Source organism: Mastomys coucha, unplaced genomic scaffold (assembly GCF_008632895.1).
Source record: "Mastomys coucha isolate ucsf_1 unplaced genomic scaffold, UCSF_Mcou_1 pScaffold13, whole genome shotgun sequence".
In the NCBI taxonomy this organism is placed as follows: domain Eukaryota; kingdom Metazoa; phylum Chordata; class Mammalia; order Rodentia; family Muridae; genus Mastomys; species Mastomys coucha.
This window is the reverse complement of record NW_022196895.1, coordinates 73996916-74012945: the sequence shown is the minus strand read 5'-3', so window position 1 is coordinate 74012945 and position 16030 is coordinate 73996916. Positions and strand designations below refer to the sequence as shown.

The following is a 16030-nucleotide window of genomic DNA, read 5'->3' as shown; positions in this document are numbered from 1 at the left end:
AAAAAAAAAAAAAAAAAAAAAAAAAAAAAAAGGTATTTGATACACAATTTTCACTCTAGCTTTACTTCACAAGCTGCCTCGTGATGAGCTCATAATCAGAACTGAGTAAACAGCCCCACAAATTTCTTGCAGTTTTTGGGCTTACATTTGTCTTCTTAAAACATTGAGGATTATCCACTTTAGGTAAATCCTTCTGTACCATGATATTCCCACACTTCCCCAGAATGGTCATCCTACAAATATAAGGCTAGTAATCAATAGGAAGTGTTGATCCAGGGGGTCTGGTCCAGCTCCAGAGAGCATAAGCCTCACCATCTTCTTAACTTTACACTATTCATCTTGACACATGATAGACAAGAACCATCTGGGACAGGTGGCTATCTAAATGATGCTCCAAGCCAGGATACCTTATAGGAAATGCTAGTAGGACTTGATCTATTTCTTAATCTTGAGATAAAGATACCGCTGAACAAGCTGCTAGTTTCTACCCACACCCCATCAGACCGACTTACATACCTCTTGGGATGAACTCTCTGAGTCTGAGTTTATAACTCCTCTGTGAGAAAGGCAGAGAGTACCACTGAGGCAAACCAGACTGCACACTCTGCCCAGGAGGTTTGACAGCCTGGGGCTCCTGGGAAGTATTAGAGGCTCTGAGAAGAAAAATTATATGAACTGACATGCATTTTCTCGAGATTCCTCTAGATGTCCTAAGACTGGATGGCGGAGAACACACAGATAGCAGAAATGGCCATTGTCTGAGTTAAGGTTGCAGCGTTTAGACTAGAGAGAAGCAGGCAGATCCACGAGATTAGTACACTTGCTCATTAATTAAACTTTCCCAAGGTCATCCTGCTAATAGCTAATAGGCAGCGAGCTAAATATAGATCCCATGTCTCCTCACTCCTCAGGCAGCGATTTTTCTTCTGGTTTTCTGTGTCAAAGAACACCTGGTCCCTCTGGTTTGCCATCCCCCAGGGAGGTAGGTGATCAAGAAGTGCGGAGGACAGCAGCTTGTGGTCTCCAGCAGGGTGATGGAGGACGGCTTTGGAAAGCAAACGGCACTGCCTTTCCAGATGCATCTATCTTTGCAGGATCCATCTGGGAGCTCCATGAAAATCTAACTCCTCAGTGTTGAGGTAACTCGCTTCCCAGTGACAACAAATGAAGATTCAAGTTGGTTATTTTTTTTTAATTATTATTATTATTATTCAAGTCTGGGTCTTAATAAAAACCATAGCCTGTTCAGCTGGAGATGAAGAAGTGCCAAGTGTGGAGAAAGGCTCGTCTGTCCTTCCCACTTGGGAACTCTCATCTGTCTGCCTGGGATGCTTGAAATCTATATTGCCTTAGCCTAAAAAGTGCTGTCCCCACCCCTGCCAGATACTATTCTAATTATCCCTTGCTCCCATTCATCTCACAAAGCACCTTCCAGTTCCCTTCCTGGAGCCTATCAGTCAGGATTCAACAGAGGGAAACAGAAGTCATTGTAGGTATTATAAGCAGAAACGGATTCTGGGTATTTAAGGGCTTAGCAAATTTGAAATGGGTTTTGGAAAGCCGCCACTGATTTACTGCACTTAAGTTCCAGCCAATGTATTAGCGGACCTGAAAATCAGAATCTCTTCTTCTCAGCCCCACAGAGCCAGTGACTGTGTGTGAGACGCGGGGAAAGATCATGTATCCATGGCTTCAGTGCCACAAGAAGGGAGAGAGAACAGGAAGAAGCCTTCCGCTTCGCCGCCACTCTCTAAGCGGGGCCTGTGGGGCTTAGACTCAGGGCTGGAGAGACTCTGATCCCTTAAAGCACTTGCTGCAGAGAGGACCAGAATCTGGTTCCCAGCACACTCATCAGTGGGCACCGATGCCTGTGACTCAGTGATCTCTTCGGACTTCTGAGGTCACACATACACATACACACATGTGCACACATACACAGACATGCACACACACACATTCACACACACATACAAACGATAAAGTAAATCATTACACACCTATATTCACAAAACCTGACTTTCTTCTTACAAGCTACCTAGTGAAGTTTAGAGACCCAACCCTAGAGTATTACAGTATATCCTGAAAAAAGAGGACTGAATGGGCTAGTGAGATGGCTCAGCGGGTAAGAGCACCATTTTCTCTTCTGAAGGTCGTGAGTTCAAATCCCAGCAACCACATGGTGGCTCACAACCACCCACAATGAAATCTGATGCCATCTTCTGGTACGTCTGAAGACAGCTACAGTGTATTCATTTAAAATAATAAATAAATCTTAAAAAAAAAAAAAAAAAAGTTTAAAAAAAAAAGAGGACTGAATAAGCCAAAGTCTTTCTACCACAGGAATTTTCCATCTAATACATTTTATGTCGTGCCTATGTATCTAGCTAGCACTACAGCAAATTCAAGGTCAGATGGGCTACACTGTCTCAAAATAAAATTACGTTAAAACAGTTCATATAGCATGGTCATCTCTCTGGAAAACTATGTTTATCTGTCTACTTCTCATGCTGCTTGGACTATGAACAGAGAGATGTCTGTGAGGAAACTCCCCAGTGTTCATGGTGGCCAATTCTGAACTCGGAAGACAGTAATGAGTTTCATTCTCTTTGTGTCCTCTGAAGGGTGGACAGGAGAACAATAACATCACTCCTTGGTGGGCTGCGCTGTCACCTTTTAGTTTACATCCTCTAGAACGTCCTTGTCTGAAAGCCACAAGTATCAGCAGAGATGTCATAGACGAGCCATCGGTGCTCTGTGCAATGCTTTGTGCACTGCTGGTCTCCCTAAACCCAAAGATGACAGGGTCCCCATCCAGTTGGACTGCAGGTCTCTGCCATTTCTGAGATCCCCGTCCTTACTCCTGTCTGGAGGTGAAGCACTCTTAGAGGAACGTCATTGATCGGTGGGTTCTCTCCTCCAAATTCCTGGTGGAATTTTCACTCTCCTTAGTTCAAAGCCAACCACCTCAGCCTTGATTGTGAAGGAGTTAAGAACATTACCAAAATGACAGTTGAGTCAAACCATAGGAGAAAACACCCTGGGAACCCATCAGGACTGAAAAATGTAGATAAATAGGACACAAGATCCTTGACTATCCAATCAAAAGTTCTCTTAAAAGCTAATCTTAGGGTAAGGATATTAAACGCCTTTTTGACAGATATACATCTTCTGTTTTTCACCCGTCCATACTTTGTTATGGTTTCTCATCATGATGGCTGATTCTGCCAGGTCGATTGTATTGAGAAGCACCTAGGAGAGGAATGAAGTGAACCTCTGATGTGTCTGTGAGGGTGTTGCCGGGACCACCAGATCTTGAGGACTCTAACCTAAAGAATAGTGTTACCCACTGATGGGTTCAAACTCTGAAAGTCTATCGGGAGGTTATGGAGCTGTGGGAAGTGGAGTCTGGTTGGAAGATGTAAACTGGAAGGAACTGGTTCCTAGGAGATGCAGGTTCCCTATCCCTTCTCACTCTGTTCTGTCTTTTCATGCTGTGATGTCTACTTCCCCTTTCCTGTCAACAACACACTGACACCTTGGAAAATGTGAGTGAAATACATCCTTCCTGCTTTCCATTGTCCCTGCCATGTGTTTTGTCTCTACAACACAAAGACTGATGTCATATTCATTCAGAATTGTGAGTGTGACAATCTTTTGTTTCACAGATGTAGGCTACACATCACAGAATATTTAGTCTCCCTGTGTTGGGGCAAATAGATTCTGGTGATTATCTCTTCAAATGCCCATCTACCTCCATCTCCTACCCATCTCAATCCACCTGTGGGAAACATTGCAGCAAAGGTGAATCTTCTTGCTCATTTTCTAATTCCTTGTGATTGGCTCATTTAATGGGTGTTCAGCAAACACGTTTGACTGACTACTATCTAACCCACGATTTATTATGGAGAAATCGGTGCTTTAAAAAGATTATCTTTCCTACATATTTATTCTAGCAAATCCTCTCATCCAAATTCTATAGTTGGAGTCTTTAGAACAATCTCAGGACAAGACAAGATGAGGGTGGCAGATGGTTGGTCCCCCACACACTTCCTTATGAGGCAGTTTTCAACATCCCTCTTTCTGTGAGTCTCCCATCCCTCCTTTGTGTCAATTCTAACTATACTTCTCTCCACCGTCATGATGGCCTGTTCCTCTCCAGGTACGCTTCCCTCCTCTCTCTCTCTCTCTCTCTCTCTCTCTCTCTCTCTCTCTCTCTCTCTCTCTCTCTCTCTCTCTTTCTCTCTCTCTCTCTCTCTTTCTCTCTCTCTCTCTCTTTCTCTCTCTCTCTCTCTGAGATTTCACAAACTCTGACTACTAATGATCTTAACTAATGTTTCTCCATCCAAGTTTCCAGCATTCCTCTGAAGTTTATAACAATGCTTCATAAAAATCAATGTGCTGGTTAGATTTCTACCAACTTGACACAAACTAGGGTCATCTTAGAAGAAAGCACTTCAACTGAAAAAAAAAAAAAACACCTGTCTGTGATTGGTCTGTAGGCAAGCCTTGGGTGGGACATTTTCTTGATTAATGATTGATGGAAGAAGAGCCCAACCCATTGTAGATGGTACATCTCTCGAGCATGTGGTCCTGGGTTATGTGAAAAAGCAAAGAGGCTGAGCAAGTCAGTAAGGGTCACTCCTCCGTGGACTCTGCTTCAGTTCCTCCCTCCAGGTTCCAGCCTTGAGTTCCTGCCCTGACTTCCCTCATAATAACTTGTAAGCCAAAGAATCCCTTTCTTCTTCGCCAAGTTGCTTTAGGTTGGTGTTTTATCTCTACACTAGAAACATCACTAAGGCACTCACCAATTTTGATTCCCTTCAGCTTAGGTCCAGAGGACCATGCATCTGTCTTCCTCAGAAACCATATACCTCCTCTCCCTGATTGCATCTGGTTTGCAGAGCACAGGGAGGCCCATAATGGAATATGTGAGTTACTGAGGGAGTCTCATTTCCATAAGCTACACTCTTTATTTCTGAGATTGCACACCACCTGCAGCTAGCTTCCTCGGGAACTTTCTGTTGATGTGACCCTGAGAAGGCTGTGAGAGAAGCACAATTTAACTTCCATGGGCCATGAGGCATCCAAAAGCTCCTGGGGTGTTGATCTGGAGACCAAGGATGTAAATAGTCTTTATAGTCATGAACCATGTTTTTGTTGGGTTTTGGGTTTTGTCGTTGCTAAGTGGAATCTGGTTTTGCTTATTTTCTGAATGACCTGACCACTAAGCATACATTCCGGAATCCATAAAGATTACTTCCACGCCTCGCCCTTCATCGTACTTCCTGTCACTTGGGGTTCTCTCTGCCTCAGTGGCAGCTATCCCAGGTTACACCTCAACACCTGTGAGAATGAATGGAGGGATCAACTGACCCCTTCACATAGACCTTGCTCCTGAGGGAGGGCAGAGAGGGAAGCTGCTATTCACCTGGAGTAAGCAGGCAGAAAAAGAAAATGTTTGCAGCCAGAACAAAGAAAGACATTAGTCAAACTCTTCAGACTTGATTGTGCATTCGCCTTACCTATGGTCCTTTTAAACCCCACCCCACCCCAGCGCCCTATGTGGGAAGTCAGAATCTCCAGAGCAGAGGACCTGATCATAGTCCTTTCTTAAAGATGTCCTGTTGATCAATATTGAGGATTTCCTCTCTGAGAGCTTGAAATGAGGAGCAGTCACATCTAGCTGGTGAGCTTTCCTTGATTGGCCAGCAAAAGACACTTGGGAACAGCAGACTCTGTTAAGTTCTGTAGTTCTATTGCTCCCGTGTATTGCTCACCAGGCTAGCCAGGTGAGGCTACACACAGTTGGCATCTTTCTCCGGAGGTCTAGTTTTCTCTACCGTGGACTTCTGGGTACCTTCAGATCATTATCAGAGCCACAACCTCTCCTCCTAGACACCTACTGTGCTTGCCACCAAGGCAGGCTAAGTGGATGATTCAAGATCATCATTGAGAATGCCACCTGAAGCCAATTTTGAAGAACTGTAGTTTTTGTGGGAAAATCCACTGCCTAGGAGGACTCCTGCTGGTGTCATATCACGCTGAGACATGCTATACAAAGGCAAGGAGGAAGTATAGCCACTGGATGCTGTGTTAAGTTAATCAAGCCCTGGGGCTCCTGATGGTACTTAAGAGAAACCTGAGATTTAACACCAAACCATTGGCTGCCTCCCTTAGCTTACCAAATCCGACTAATGCCTTTATAAGCACCGCCATGCTTCCTGCAAGAGGACCTTCAGTATTCACCTCTGAATGAGAAGGCCCTGGAATGGCACCTGATGAGCGTTTCCTGAAGCACCACCTACCCAGGGTCAGCCCTTCCTTCTCAGGCTATGCAGGCATTGCTTTTAAAATACAAACATCTGTGCAGAAGAAAGAATCAATGGTTTGGGGGGCTTTGTTTGCTTGTTTGTTTGTTTTTGTTTTTGTTTCTTTTGCCTGGTTCGTTGGTTTTAAAGTAAAAGTAAAGGTGGTATTACTTTGTGACAGACTTCCAAAGAAAGAAGTGCGCATGCACGTGCGCGCGCGCGTGCGCGCGCGCGCGCGCGCGCACACACACACACACACATACACACACACAGTCTACTCACCCCAGAAAGAAAAGGAAACCCATGACAAACCAAGTAATAATTTTGACAAGCTTCAGTGTAGTGAACCGATGTCTCCGTTTTTAATTGGCGTTCCTAACAAGAGTGTGAGGGAGGACTGACTTACAAGCAGAGATGACTCCCAAGCAACTTGGTCACTGAGAAGCCCACTCCCACAAGATGCTCACGAGAGCTGCACCCTGGAGTACTCAGGCAGCTCAACAGTCTAAGACACCTCTGCTTTCTGCAGCCTCGCCACTCAGAATCCCCTCCCAACAGTCGCTTGCTGCTCTTTATCCTCCTGGGGAGTGGCCCTCCGGAATCCTGCAAGTTTCTACAAGACCTTTGATCCCCCCCTAAGTTCCATGAGCCCTCCCCTTGACTCTCCATGGGGTGTTTCAATGGGAAGGAGAACACCAGACAAGTACTTAACAATGAACAGAGTCCTTGGGTCTAATACAGAAAAGCTGAGTCTCTGGCTGAGTGGAGAGAGGGCTTAGCACACAACGCAAGCTTCTCACTGTGGTGAGGAGACAGGTGCTCTTACGTGGAATCCCAGAGATGACTATACAGAGATAGGCTTCAGGAGGCCTCAAAAACCCAGCAGCCCAGAGTCACTGTATGAGAGAGAGACATCTTTAGGAAAGGGTCCAGGATCCACAGCAAAGCAGCTGGTGATGTCATTATAGGGAGAGCCTAGGTTTGAGCATAAAGTCAGTTCAGGTCCTGGGACAACTTCCTATATGACTTCAAGCAAGCACTCTCATTTCTCTAGGCCTGGCAAATGAAAATCAAAAAAGTATCTCTCCATCTCTCTCCAGCCACCACCACCCCTCCCAAGGTGAGGAAGCTGAACCAGGGGATGACTTGAGAAAACCATGGTAGGAGATATAAAACCTGGTGGCTGTGAGGATCCAAAAACAGTCCAGGATTTGGACAGTCCCAATGTTTAATCTCCAGTAGTTATGTCATTCATTCATTCATTCGCTCAGTATATTTATTATGTAGACAATGTTGTACCAAAAGGAAGCTGTCCTCAATGGCTTCCTGTCTGTCTATAAGAGATGATGTATAAACAGCAGCAATGGCAGAAAGAAAATCCCATGGGGCAGGCACTGTTCTGTCTATGTCTCATGAATGAAATGGCCAAACAGAGGCAGAGAGGAAATGGGAACCTTTCCCAAGATGTGAACTGGTCTGGCTCTAGACAACTTCTTTTTTTTTTTTTATTAGATAATTTCTTTATTTACATGTAAATTTCTCCATTCCTAGTTTCCCCTCCAAAAAACAAAGAAACAAACAAAAACAACAAAAACAAACCCCTGTTGCTTCCCCCCTCCCCATGCCTGCCACCCACCCTCTCCCACTTTCTGGCCCTGGCATTCCCCTACACTGGGGCACAGAACCTTCACAGGGCCGAGCTCTTCTCCTCCTATTGATAATCAAATTGCAATCCTCTACTATACACATGCTGCCAGAACATTCAGACCCCTCCATGTGTAGTCCTTGGTTGGTGGTTGAGAGCCTGGGAGCTCTGAGAGTACTAGTTAGTTCATAGTTGTTCGTTCTAAGGGGCTGCAAACCCCTCAGCTCCATTGGTCCTTTCTCTAACTCCTTCACTGGGGACTCTGTACTCAGATCAATAGATGTCTGTGAGCCTCTACATCTGTATTATTCAGGTACTGTCAGAGCCTCTCAGGAGATAGCTATCTTTAGGCTGGCTTGCCCTTCCTTCAGTCTCTGCTCCACAGTTAATCTCTGCAACTCCTTCCATGGGTATTTGGTTCCCCCTTTTAAGAAGGAGTGCACTGTCCACCATTTGGTCTTCCTTCTTCTTGAGTTCCTTGTGGCTTGTGGATTGTTCTTCCTGTATTCCAAACTACTGGGCTAATAACCACTTATCAGAGAGTGCATACCATGTTTGTTCCTTTGTGATTGGGTTACCTCACTCAGGATGATATTCTTCAGATCCATCCATTTCCCTAAGAATTTCATAAATTTATTGTTTTTAATAGCTGAATAGTACTCCATTGTGTAGATGTACCACAATTTCTGTATCCACTCCTCTGTTGAGGGACATCTGGGTTGTTTCCAGCCTAGACAACTTCTATTTGATAACATTAACTACCAAAAGCCAGCTGGGAACAGCTGAGAGTACTGGATTGAGGGAAGGAGAGAAAAAGGGAAAGGAGAGAAGGAGGGAGGGAGATTCTTTCAATATACGCTTAGCGGCACCCAGACCAGAGGAGATTTGGAAGTCCCCAATGGGAACTCAGAAAGGGAACTTGGCAGTGATGAGCTAGAACACAAGGCAGAGGTGGAGGAGGTAAAGGAGAGTCGTTCACATCAAAGTGGAGCTGAGCTGGGCCTAGAATGGCATAGTACCACCCAAAGGAGGGCATGTGCTAATACAGGCAGGCACACATCGAGAGAAACCTGATGGCTTAGGAATTGCTTCTGACGGGGTGCAGTGAGGCACAGGTATAATAGACAGAAAGAACACAAGGGGTTACCCCTCTTTAAAAATATCAGCTGAGAAGGGTATAGCCACTCTCTGCAAATGACTTTCCAATCTCATTAGTATCCCAGGAGAAGCATCAAGCAAGATTTGATTTCTTCTCCCCAGACCACAGCACCCCAGCCCAGGGCATACAGGAGAAACCGAAAGATAGGCCATCGGCCCCGGTGTCTCTAAGTTCAGACAGTGGGCAGCTGGCCTGAAAAGGCTATGCTACATCTGACCCTGTCCCTCCCAGCCTGAACCTCTGGCCAGCGAGTTAGTCTTTCAGTCCAGAAAGCCTTGGTAGGCTGGAGCTGCCAAGAAAAGCTCAGAGCATCCCTAATAAATACAGAACCAAGCCAGCCTCTTACACAACCCACTCTGATAGAGGTAGAGCTCACCCTGGCCCAGTTATTAAACTGTTCACTGGCTCTACCTGCCTGGCAATCTACCTGCCTGGTGACCAACCAAAATGGCAGCATCTGGAGCCTCGTCAGGGGGCCAAAAGAAAACCAAGAGGGTCGCCTCGGAGAAAGGAAGGCTTAGGATCCATCAGCCCTTGATTTCTCTCTGAGTAGAAAAGTTTTATGTGTTAGCATGGTGGACAGAACTTGAACAGAAAGGCTGAAAGCATAGCAAGAGTGTGGGGATGAAGGGACCTGTGTTAGCCTCAAAGTCCCAAGGGTTTCCACTAATTAGGCTATTCAAAAACAAGCAGTCTCCTGGGACCTGGGGAATCTTAGGCAGTGGGAGTAGAAGCGTTCAAGATGAAAGCGCAGCAGGTACCCCGGACCCTGGATCCCAAGGCTGTAAAACTGTCTGGCAACCTTCCTCGCATGGATTCCCAAAACCAATCCATTCAACACATATTTTGAATAAGCCACTAATCACTCTTCCTCCTTCAGGGCTTTGGCAACCCCACAACAGTGTAAATGGACCATCTGAGACTCAGCTCACAAGCACGCTTACACCTGAGAGACCATGATAGGGAGAGAACACTGCACACTAACCCTCCAAGGCCAAGCCCAGGCCCACACAGAGCAGCAGGAATATTCTGGATGGACACTAGCCTGTCCCCTTTGGCCTTGGGGTATGTGTTTGTAGTTATGTGAGGCATGAACACTCTTTTAGAGAAAAGAGACAGTATAAGACTTCACCATTGGGTCAATAAAGTAGGAATCACACTCTCCAAATGCTGGGAAAGGAACCAGGGTCCCTGTCTTCATCCCTGATGATCCAGTGAGCCACCAGGGAATTTCTGACACCATTGAGAGATCTTTGTCTGGGGTATGATTTGATCTGGAATGTGATTCTCTTACTTGCCCATGAATCCAAGACCTAACATGAACACTGGACCACTGTGCCTTTAGCTGGGGATGGGCAAGCTGGTCAGGCTTACTCAGAACCCCTCTACTCCCCCTCGGTGCCTAATACCCGATGTCCCTTCCCCACCATTCAAACTCAGCTCTTCTTAGACAGGCCTGGGGCCTTTCACCTCAAGGCTATGAATCACAGTAGGTACCCAATAAAAAGAGCTCTTGCAGAGAGAATGGAGAAGCCAGTCTGTTCGGGAAGCCTGGCATGACAGATGGACATGGGGCTGATCCAAATAGCCTTTTCTGTCGGTACTTCTGAGGGAGAAGAGAAGGTATGGGGCAGCCAAGGAGAGAGGGAGCGTGCCAGACAGATCATTATGTGTTCTTGGAATCTAGTTTAATGGACTGGCTGAAAGCAGGGCTGGGAACAGGCTCTGAGGCCCTCCATCAGGACGTGGTTCAGTCAGGACGTGGCTGGGGCAGAGATCCACATTCAATTCTACCAGGCGGCGATACCTTTCGGAAACTTTCGAAAGACTCAATGAGACTCAGAAACACAAATATCACGTGTTTTCTCTCAGATGCAGAATCTAGATTTAAATATATCCGTGAAAGTAGGAAGGGGCAATATGGGGGGGGGGGGGAGAAAGACAAAATATCACATTTTCCTTTGTGTGTGTGTGTGTGTGTGTGTGTGTGTGTGTGTGTGTGTGTGTGTGTAAAACAGGAAAGCAGAAGATGGACTATTTGGGAGGGAACTGGGTAGGAGGGAACATTAGAGTGTGGAAAACACAAGCAAAATATCATGATACATATGTATGAAACTGTACTAATGAGCCTAATTATTTTGTATGCTAAAAGCATTTTTAAAAGAGGGAGGGGAGAAAGGAGGGGAGAAGAGAGAAAATGATTCAACTTGAGAGTGCTTGAAGGAAAATTAAAAACACAGACTGCCTACTGTGTGCCAGGAACTAAGTCAGCATTTTTATTGTCCTAGGAATCCTTTAAAAGGGCAACATGGAGGCCCGAATAGTGTAAGTGGCTAGGGCACCGTCCAAGCATTGGGATCCTCTCTTTACAAGGCCATTTTTTGCCACACATCACACCACTGCCCTCAAGCCAAAATTCCCTGTGTTTTAACAGGATAAACATTCCCATGGCAGAGGAACGCTGTGTTCCCTAGGGGAGACACAAGCATGTTGTTCCAGCAGAGGCCATGTGGGCTTATGAAATTGAGAGCTGGGTTGAGGGCCTGGAACCAAGCCCGGGGCTCAGAACCAGCTCTGCAGACCTCAGCTAGGACCCAACGAAGCAATGAGAGGGACAGGGGAGCTCAAGTTGAGAGCTAGGTCTACTCTTGACGTCACAGCAAACCTCAGTGCTGTGAGTCTCTGCTCTCTGTAGGTACCACAGTCAAAGGGCTGGGTTCTCTGACACATACAGATCGCACCGTAGGCGAGTGCAGAAATCTTGTTACCTGATGCCCTGTAGCTTGACTTTCTAGGAGAAGATTGTCTGCAGACAGCAGAGGCTCGGGCAGAGGAGAAAGCAACTTTTGGAGAGTACTTCCCTTACATGAGCATCAATCGAGATGCATATAATCATCTTTGTTGGCAGGATTTTCTTCTTTTATTTTTTTTTTTTTGATGGTATACAAAATGATAAATTCGTATCTTATAGGTGTAGTGTCTTAAAGTCAATAAAATTTAAGGTTTTTTAAAAAAAACTTACTATTACTATTCTTCAACAAGGCCATTAGTAGATTTTGTATGTGTCTTTGCAGATGCACGGATGGCTCTCATGTCTGGGCATCTGGCTGCCTTGCTATTGTTCCCGTTGAAATTTTTTACTAAGGGCCCAAGGATGCTGTATCACCTTTGGGCCACTAGAGGGCGAGAGAACACTTGGGGACAGATTATCTTTGTCCTTGTGCTTTTTCCTAAACTTCGGCTTTCTTCCTAAACCAGCATGCCTCTCTCTCCACAGCAGTGTGTCCACTTCTCGGTGGAAACCCACCTGGAGAGTCAGATCAGGGAAAGGACCCCATTCCAGACGAACAATGCTCTCTCCGCAGGCTGAATTTTATGTTTGTAGAGCCACATAAAACTCAGCTCTAATTTAATGAGCTGATCTTGAGAGCACGACCAGGTACTAGGCATAGCCAGACCTCTGCCTGCTGCGAATGCAGAGCTGGGGGTGGCCACCCTCTTCTTAAGTCATTCAGAGACTCCCAAGACCCACCAGGATTCATGAAGCTTTCTGGGGAAATGCACTCACTTTTGCTGTCATGTGGAGTCTTGCTTAAAATCTCACTTCACTCTCTTCTTTCCTTCCCTCCCCCACTTCTTCATTCCTTCCCACTTTCCACTTCATGTTAATTATTTAGTACAGCATATAGTAAATATGCTGAGAACTGAAACACTGAAATAAGGAGAACCAATCACTGTCCTTATGACTCTTGAGCTCTGGGAGATTTTTACAAAATCCACATATCAGCTATAAGGGGAAATGCTGGACCCCGCCAGTATTTGTTTCTATGTAAATCTTGACAAATCCTCCTGGGTCTCAGGAGTCTCCCAATGGCTTAAGGGAATGGCTACCCTCCAGCTGTGTCTTTTCATAAGGCAGAACCCCCTTGTCATGACTGGTGGCTATTTCTACTCCAAGGTGGGTCTGAGAAGGCTTCTCTGACAAAATTGAAACAAGCCCCACCAATTAAAGAGTAAAGGACAGACAGACCTTCCAAAATCACAGCTCTGCCCTTACAGTGTCACTGCGATTAGAAGGAGCTCAACACCATCCACTAACCAACAGGAGTCCTTTTTGAAGCCCAGAGCCATGGGCCATAGAAGCTTGAAACAAGCTAAATCATGTGGCAGTACATGACACAGATCCTTGCTTGTGTGTTAAAGATGTGAGCTTTGATCTGAAGTTATATAAGGCTTTTATGAGGGAGGAGATTAATAAGGTTGGTTGGTGAGGTTTTGTTATTTTAGACAGTCTCTGGCTGGCCTGGTCCTGGCCAAGCTCAAAATCACAAGGCTCCTCCTGCCTCAGCCTCCCATGTGCTGGGATTGCAAGGGTACATACATTCCCATGCCTGGCTTCATTACAGGTTTTAAGCATAGGACTGTCTTTGGTAGATTAGGACATCCTTATGAAGCTGACTTACAGAGCACGGCTTGGAGAATCAAGAGGCAAGCAGGCATGTCCAGGTGGTAATGACCAGAGAAGATTGCAGGAGATGATGATAGCTAGCTGATAGTGTCTGTGAACATAAGAACATTTTTAAGGACAGAATTACTGTGTTTGGAGGGTAACAGAGACAGGAACAATAAGTCTGACTCTGGGGGTTTTGGGGGGACAGCCTCTAAAATAAGAACTCTTTGGATGGGAACACCTTTGAAGGAGACTAAGATTTGCAACCACTGGGGTTTCACTGCATGAGCATAAGAAAGAGAGAGAGAAAGGAAGAAGGAGATCAAAAAGGTAAATGACAAGCCATGATATCTAACTTGGTCACAAAGGAAAGGAATGGCAGGCGGCGGTAGAGTCAGTGGTCAGAGGTCTCCAGGGAGTCAAAGAGCTAAGTCATGGGGCGACTGAGTTAAAAGTATAAGCAGTAGGTACCAGAAGAGAGATCTGACTTTTGAGAGTTCATACAGGAATCATTTCAAACCCATGCCTTGACTGTGGCAACTGGTGACCGGGAAGATGGAATGAAAAGAATCCCTGGAGATGAGAAGCCAGAGAATGAACAATGGGCGTTGAATTTGTGTCGGGAGGAAAATGGCTGGTTGGAGCCCCTAACGCCTTTACTGAGGCAGGGACTGGGAAGTGTGTAAGAGCAGTGAGCAGCTAGAGAAAAGGAGAGCCACGGGGAAGATGGCTACACAAGTAGCCACCAGGAGAGGTGGTCTGGAAGCAACAGTAGAGGGCAAGAATTCCTCCCAGTGGAATCAGGAAAGGAAATGACCAGGGACGTGGTGGTGATGCAAGGACAGGAAGTGGTGCTGATGCAGGGACCGGTAGGTCATGATCCCCTCCAGAAGGAGCCTGCCCAGTCCTTGAGAAGCACCTGTAGTAGTAAGCATAAGGAATGGCAGCTAGCACGCATGTTTATGATGTTTATAGATCTGCAGCTTATGTCCTAAGGAAGGCTTACTGTAACTCAGATAGAGCAACACAGAGCAGTGAGGGAAAAGCTAAACCATACTGGGAGATCACTGCGTGTAGGTTCAAGGCCACTCTCAGAAGACAGTAAAGTCAATAAAGACGTGTATAAGGCAGAAAGGTGTCAGAGAAGAATTGCTAGAATAATTGAGTGGGAGAGAGAGGCATAGTGTTACCAGAACCATCGAAATGAAACAAGAAACTGGGAACCTCAAGCAAAGCATGTTCCTGGAGCAAATGACAGACAAGTCCTGGCCTTAGCCGTGACGGAGAAAGGAGGCCCACATGGAAGGGAAAGGAGCCTCATGCTGGTTGTACACAGCGTCCAGTAGAACATACCAGGGCTTTGTACCTCTGTGTCACTCTGAGGAAGGACAAGAGGAAAGAGACAAGAACTGTCCCAGGGGATACAGGAGAAAGAGCGGGGATTAGACACCAAATGAAACAACATGGTTTCCCTAGCAACACAGAAAATGAGTTCTTTTTAGACCCCCAACCGGTATTGGATTCTGTTTGCATTTACCACGGTAAAAATAAGATTCCAACTGATGACCATATTGAGATAGCACAATGGGCAACATGAATGGTGGAGAAAAATATATAAATGATAAAAAGAAAAGAGACTGCCTAGGTGACCAGGAGAGTTTTTACAACATAAGAAGGCTTTACTCTTGGCATGGAAGAATGGGGATACTTTAAAGGCAACACTGTTGTGAATAGAGGATTAGCTTCAAGATCCTCTGGCAGCAGGAAGTCCCACCTGAGTCTGGGGACAGAGCTCATCTGGTAGACTGTTTCCCTAGCATCCCCAAAACATCGGGTCATGTCCCTGCCACCTCAGAGCTCAAAGCATAGAAATAGGAAGATTGGAAGTCCAAGGTCACGCTTGACCAAATTCAAGGCCAGCCTGGGTGACATGAGAGTCCATTTCATAAAAGAACTATATACACGTACCCATATATACGACTGTCTGCCCCTCCAGGTCAGGTGCCTCCTCACATAGCCGTCTAACCTTAGCCAAGTCCCTCGTGCACACTCCAATTCATCTATCTGTTCTTTCCCATTCTCTCTCAGCAGTCGCATAACAGATGAGTGACCACCCCCTGAAGGAGATGTCTGACAACAATAGCAGCCCTCTCTTGCCAGAGCCTCTTTCCAGCAGATATAAATTATATGAGTCAGAGCTAAGCAGCCCTACCTGGCCTTCAAGCTCCCAGGATACACACCCAGCCCTTCCCCTGCTGGAAATGCCTGAAGAAAAGGTGAGTGCCAACCCCACTAGGATGCTTCCTAAGTGGAGAGGTAGGGGGAAAGGCGATGAAGAGGTAGAGGGCAAGGCAATGGAGAGGTAGAGGCCAAGGCAGTGGAGAGGTAAAGGGCAAGGTGGTGGAGAGGTAGAGGCCAAGGTGATGGAGAGGTAGAGGGCAAGGCGGTGGAGAAGTAGAGGCCAAGGT

General features: G+C 46.0%; 1 protein-coding gene across 2 annotated transcripts in view; it reads left to right on the top strand.

Annotated features, from left to right (window-relative positions):
* Positions 1-16030, top strand: part of Slc14a2 (solute carrier family 14 member 2) — a 435832-nt gene that overhangs the window by 351377 nt on the left and 68425 nt on the right. For both annotated transcript variants that reach the window (XM_031366111.1, XM_031366112.1), the window contains one exon: positions 15654-15838. In XM_031366111.1, the coding sequence (XP_031221971.1) occupies positions 15665-15838 (174 nt within the window). In that variant the 5' untranslated portion in view covers positions 15654-15664. The remainder of the gene's footprint in view (positions 1-15653; positions 15839-16030) is intronic.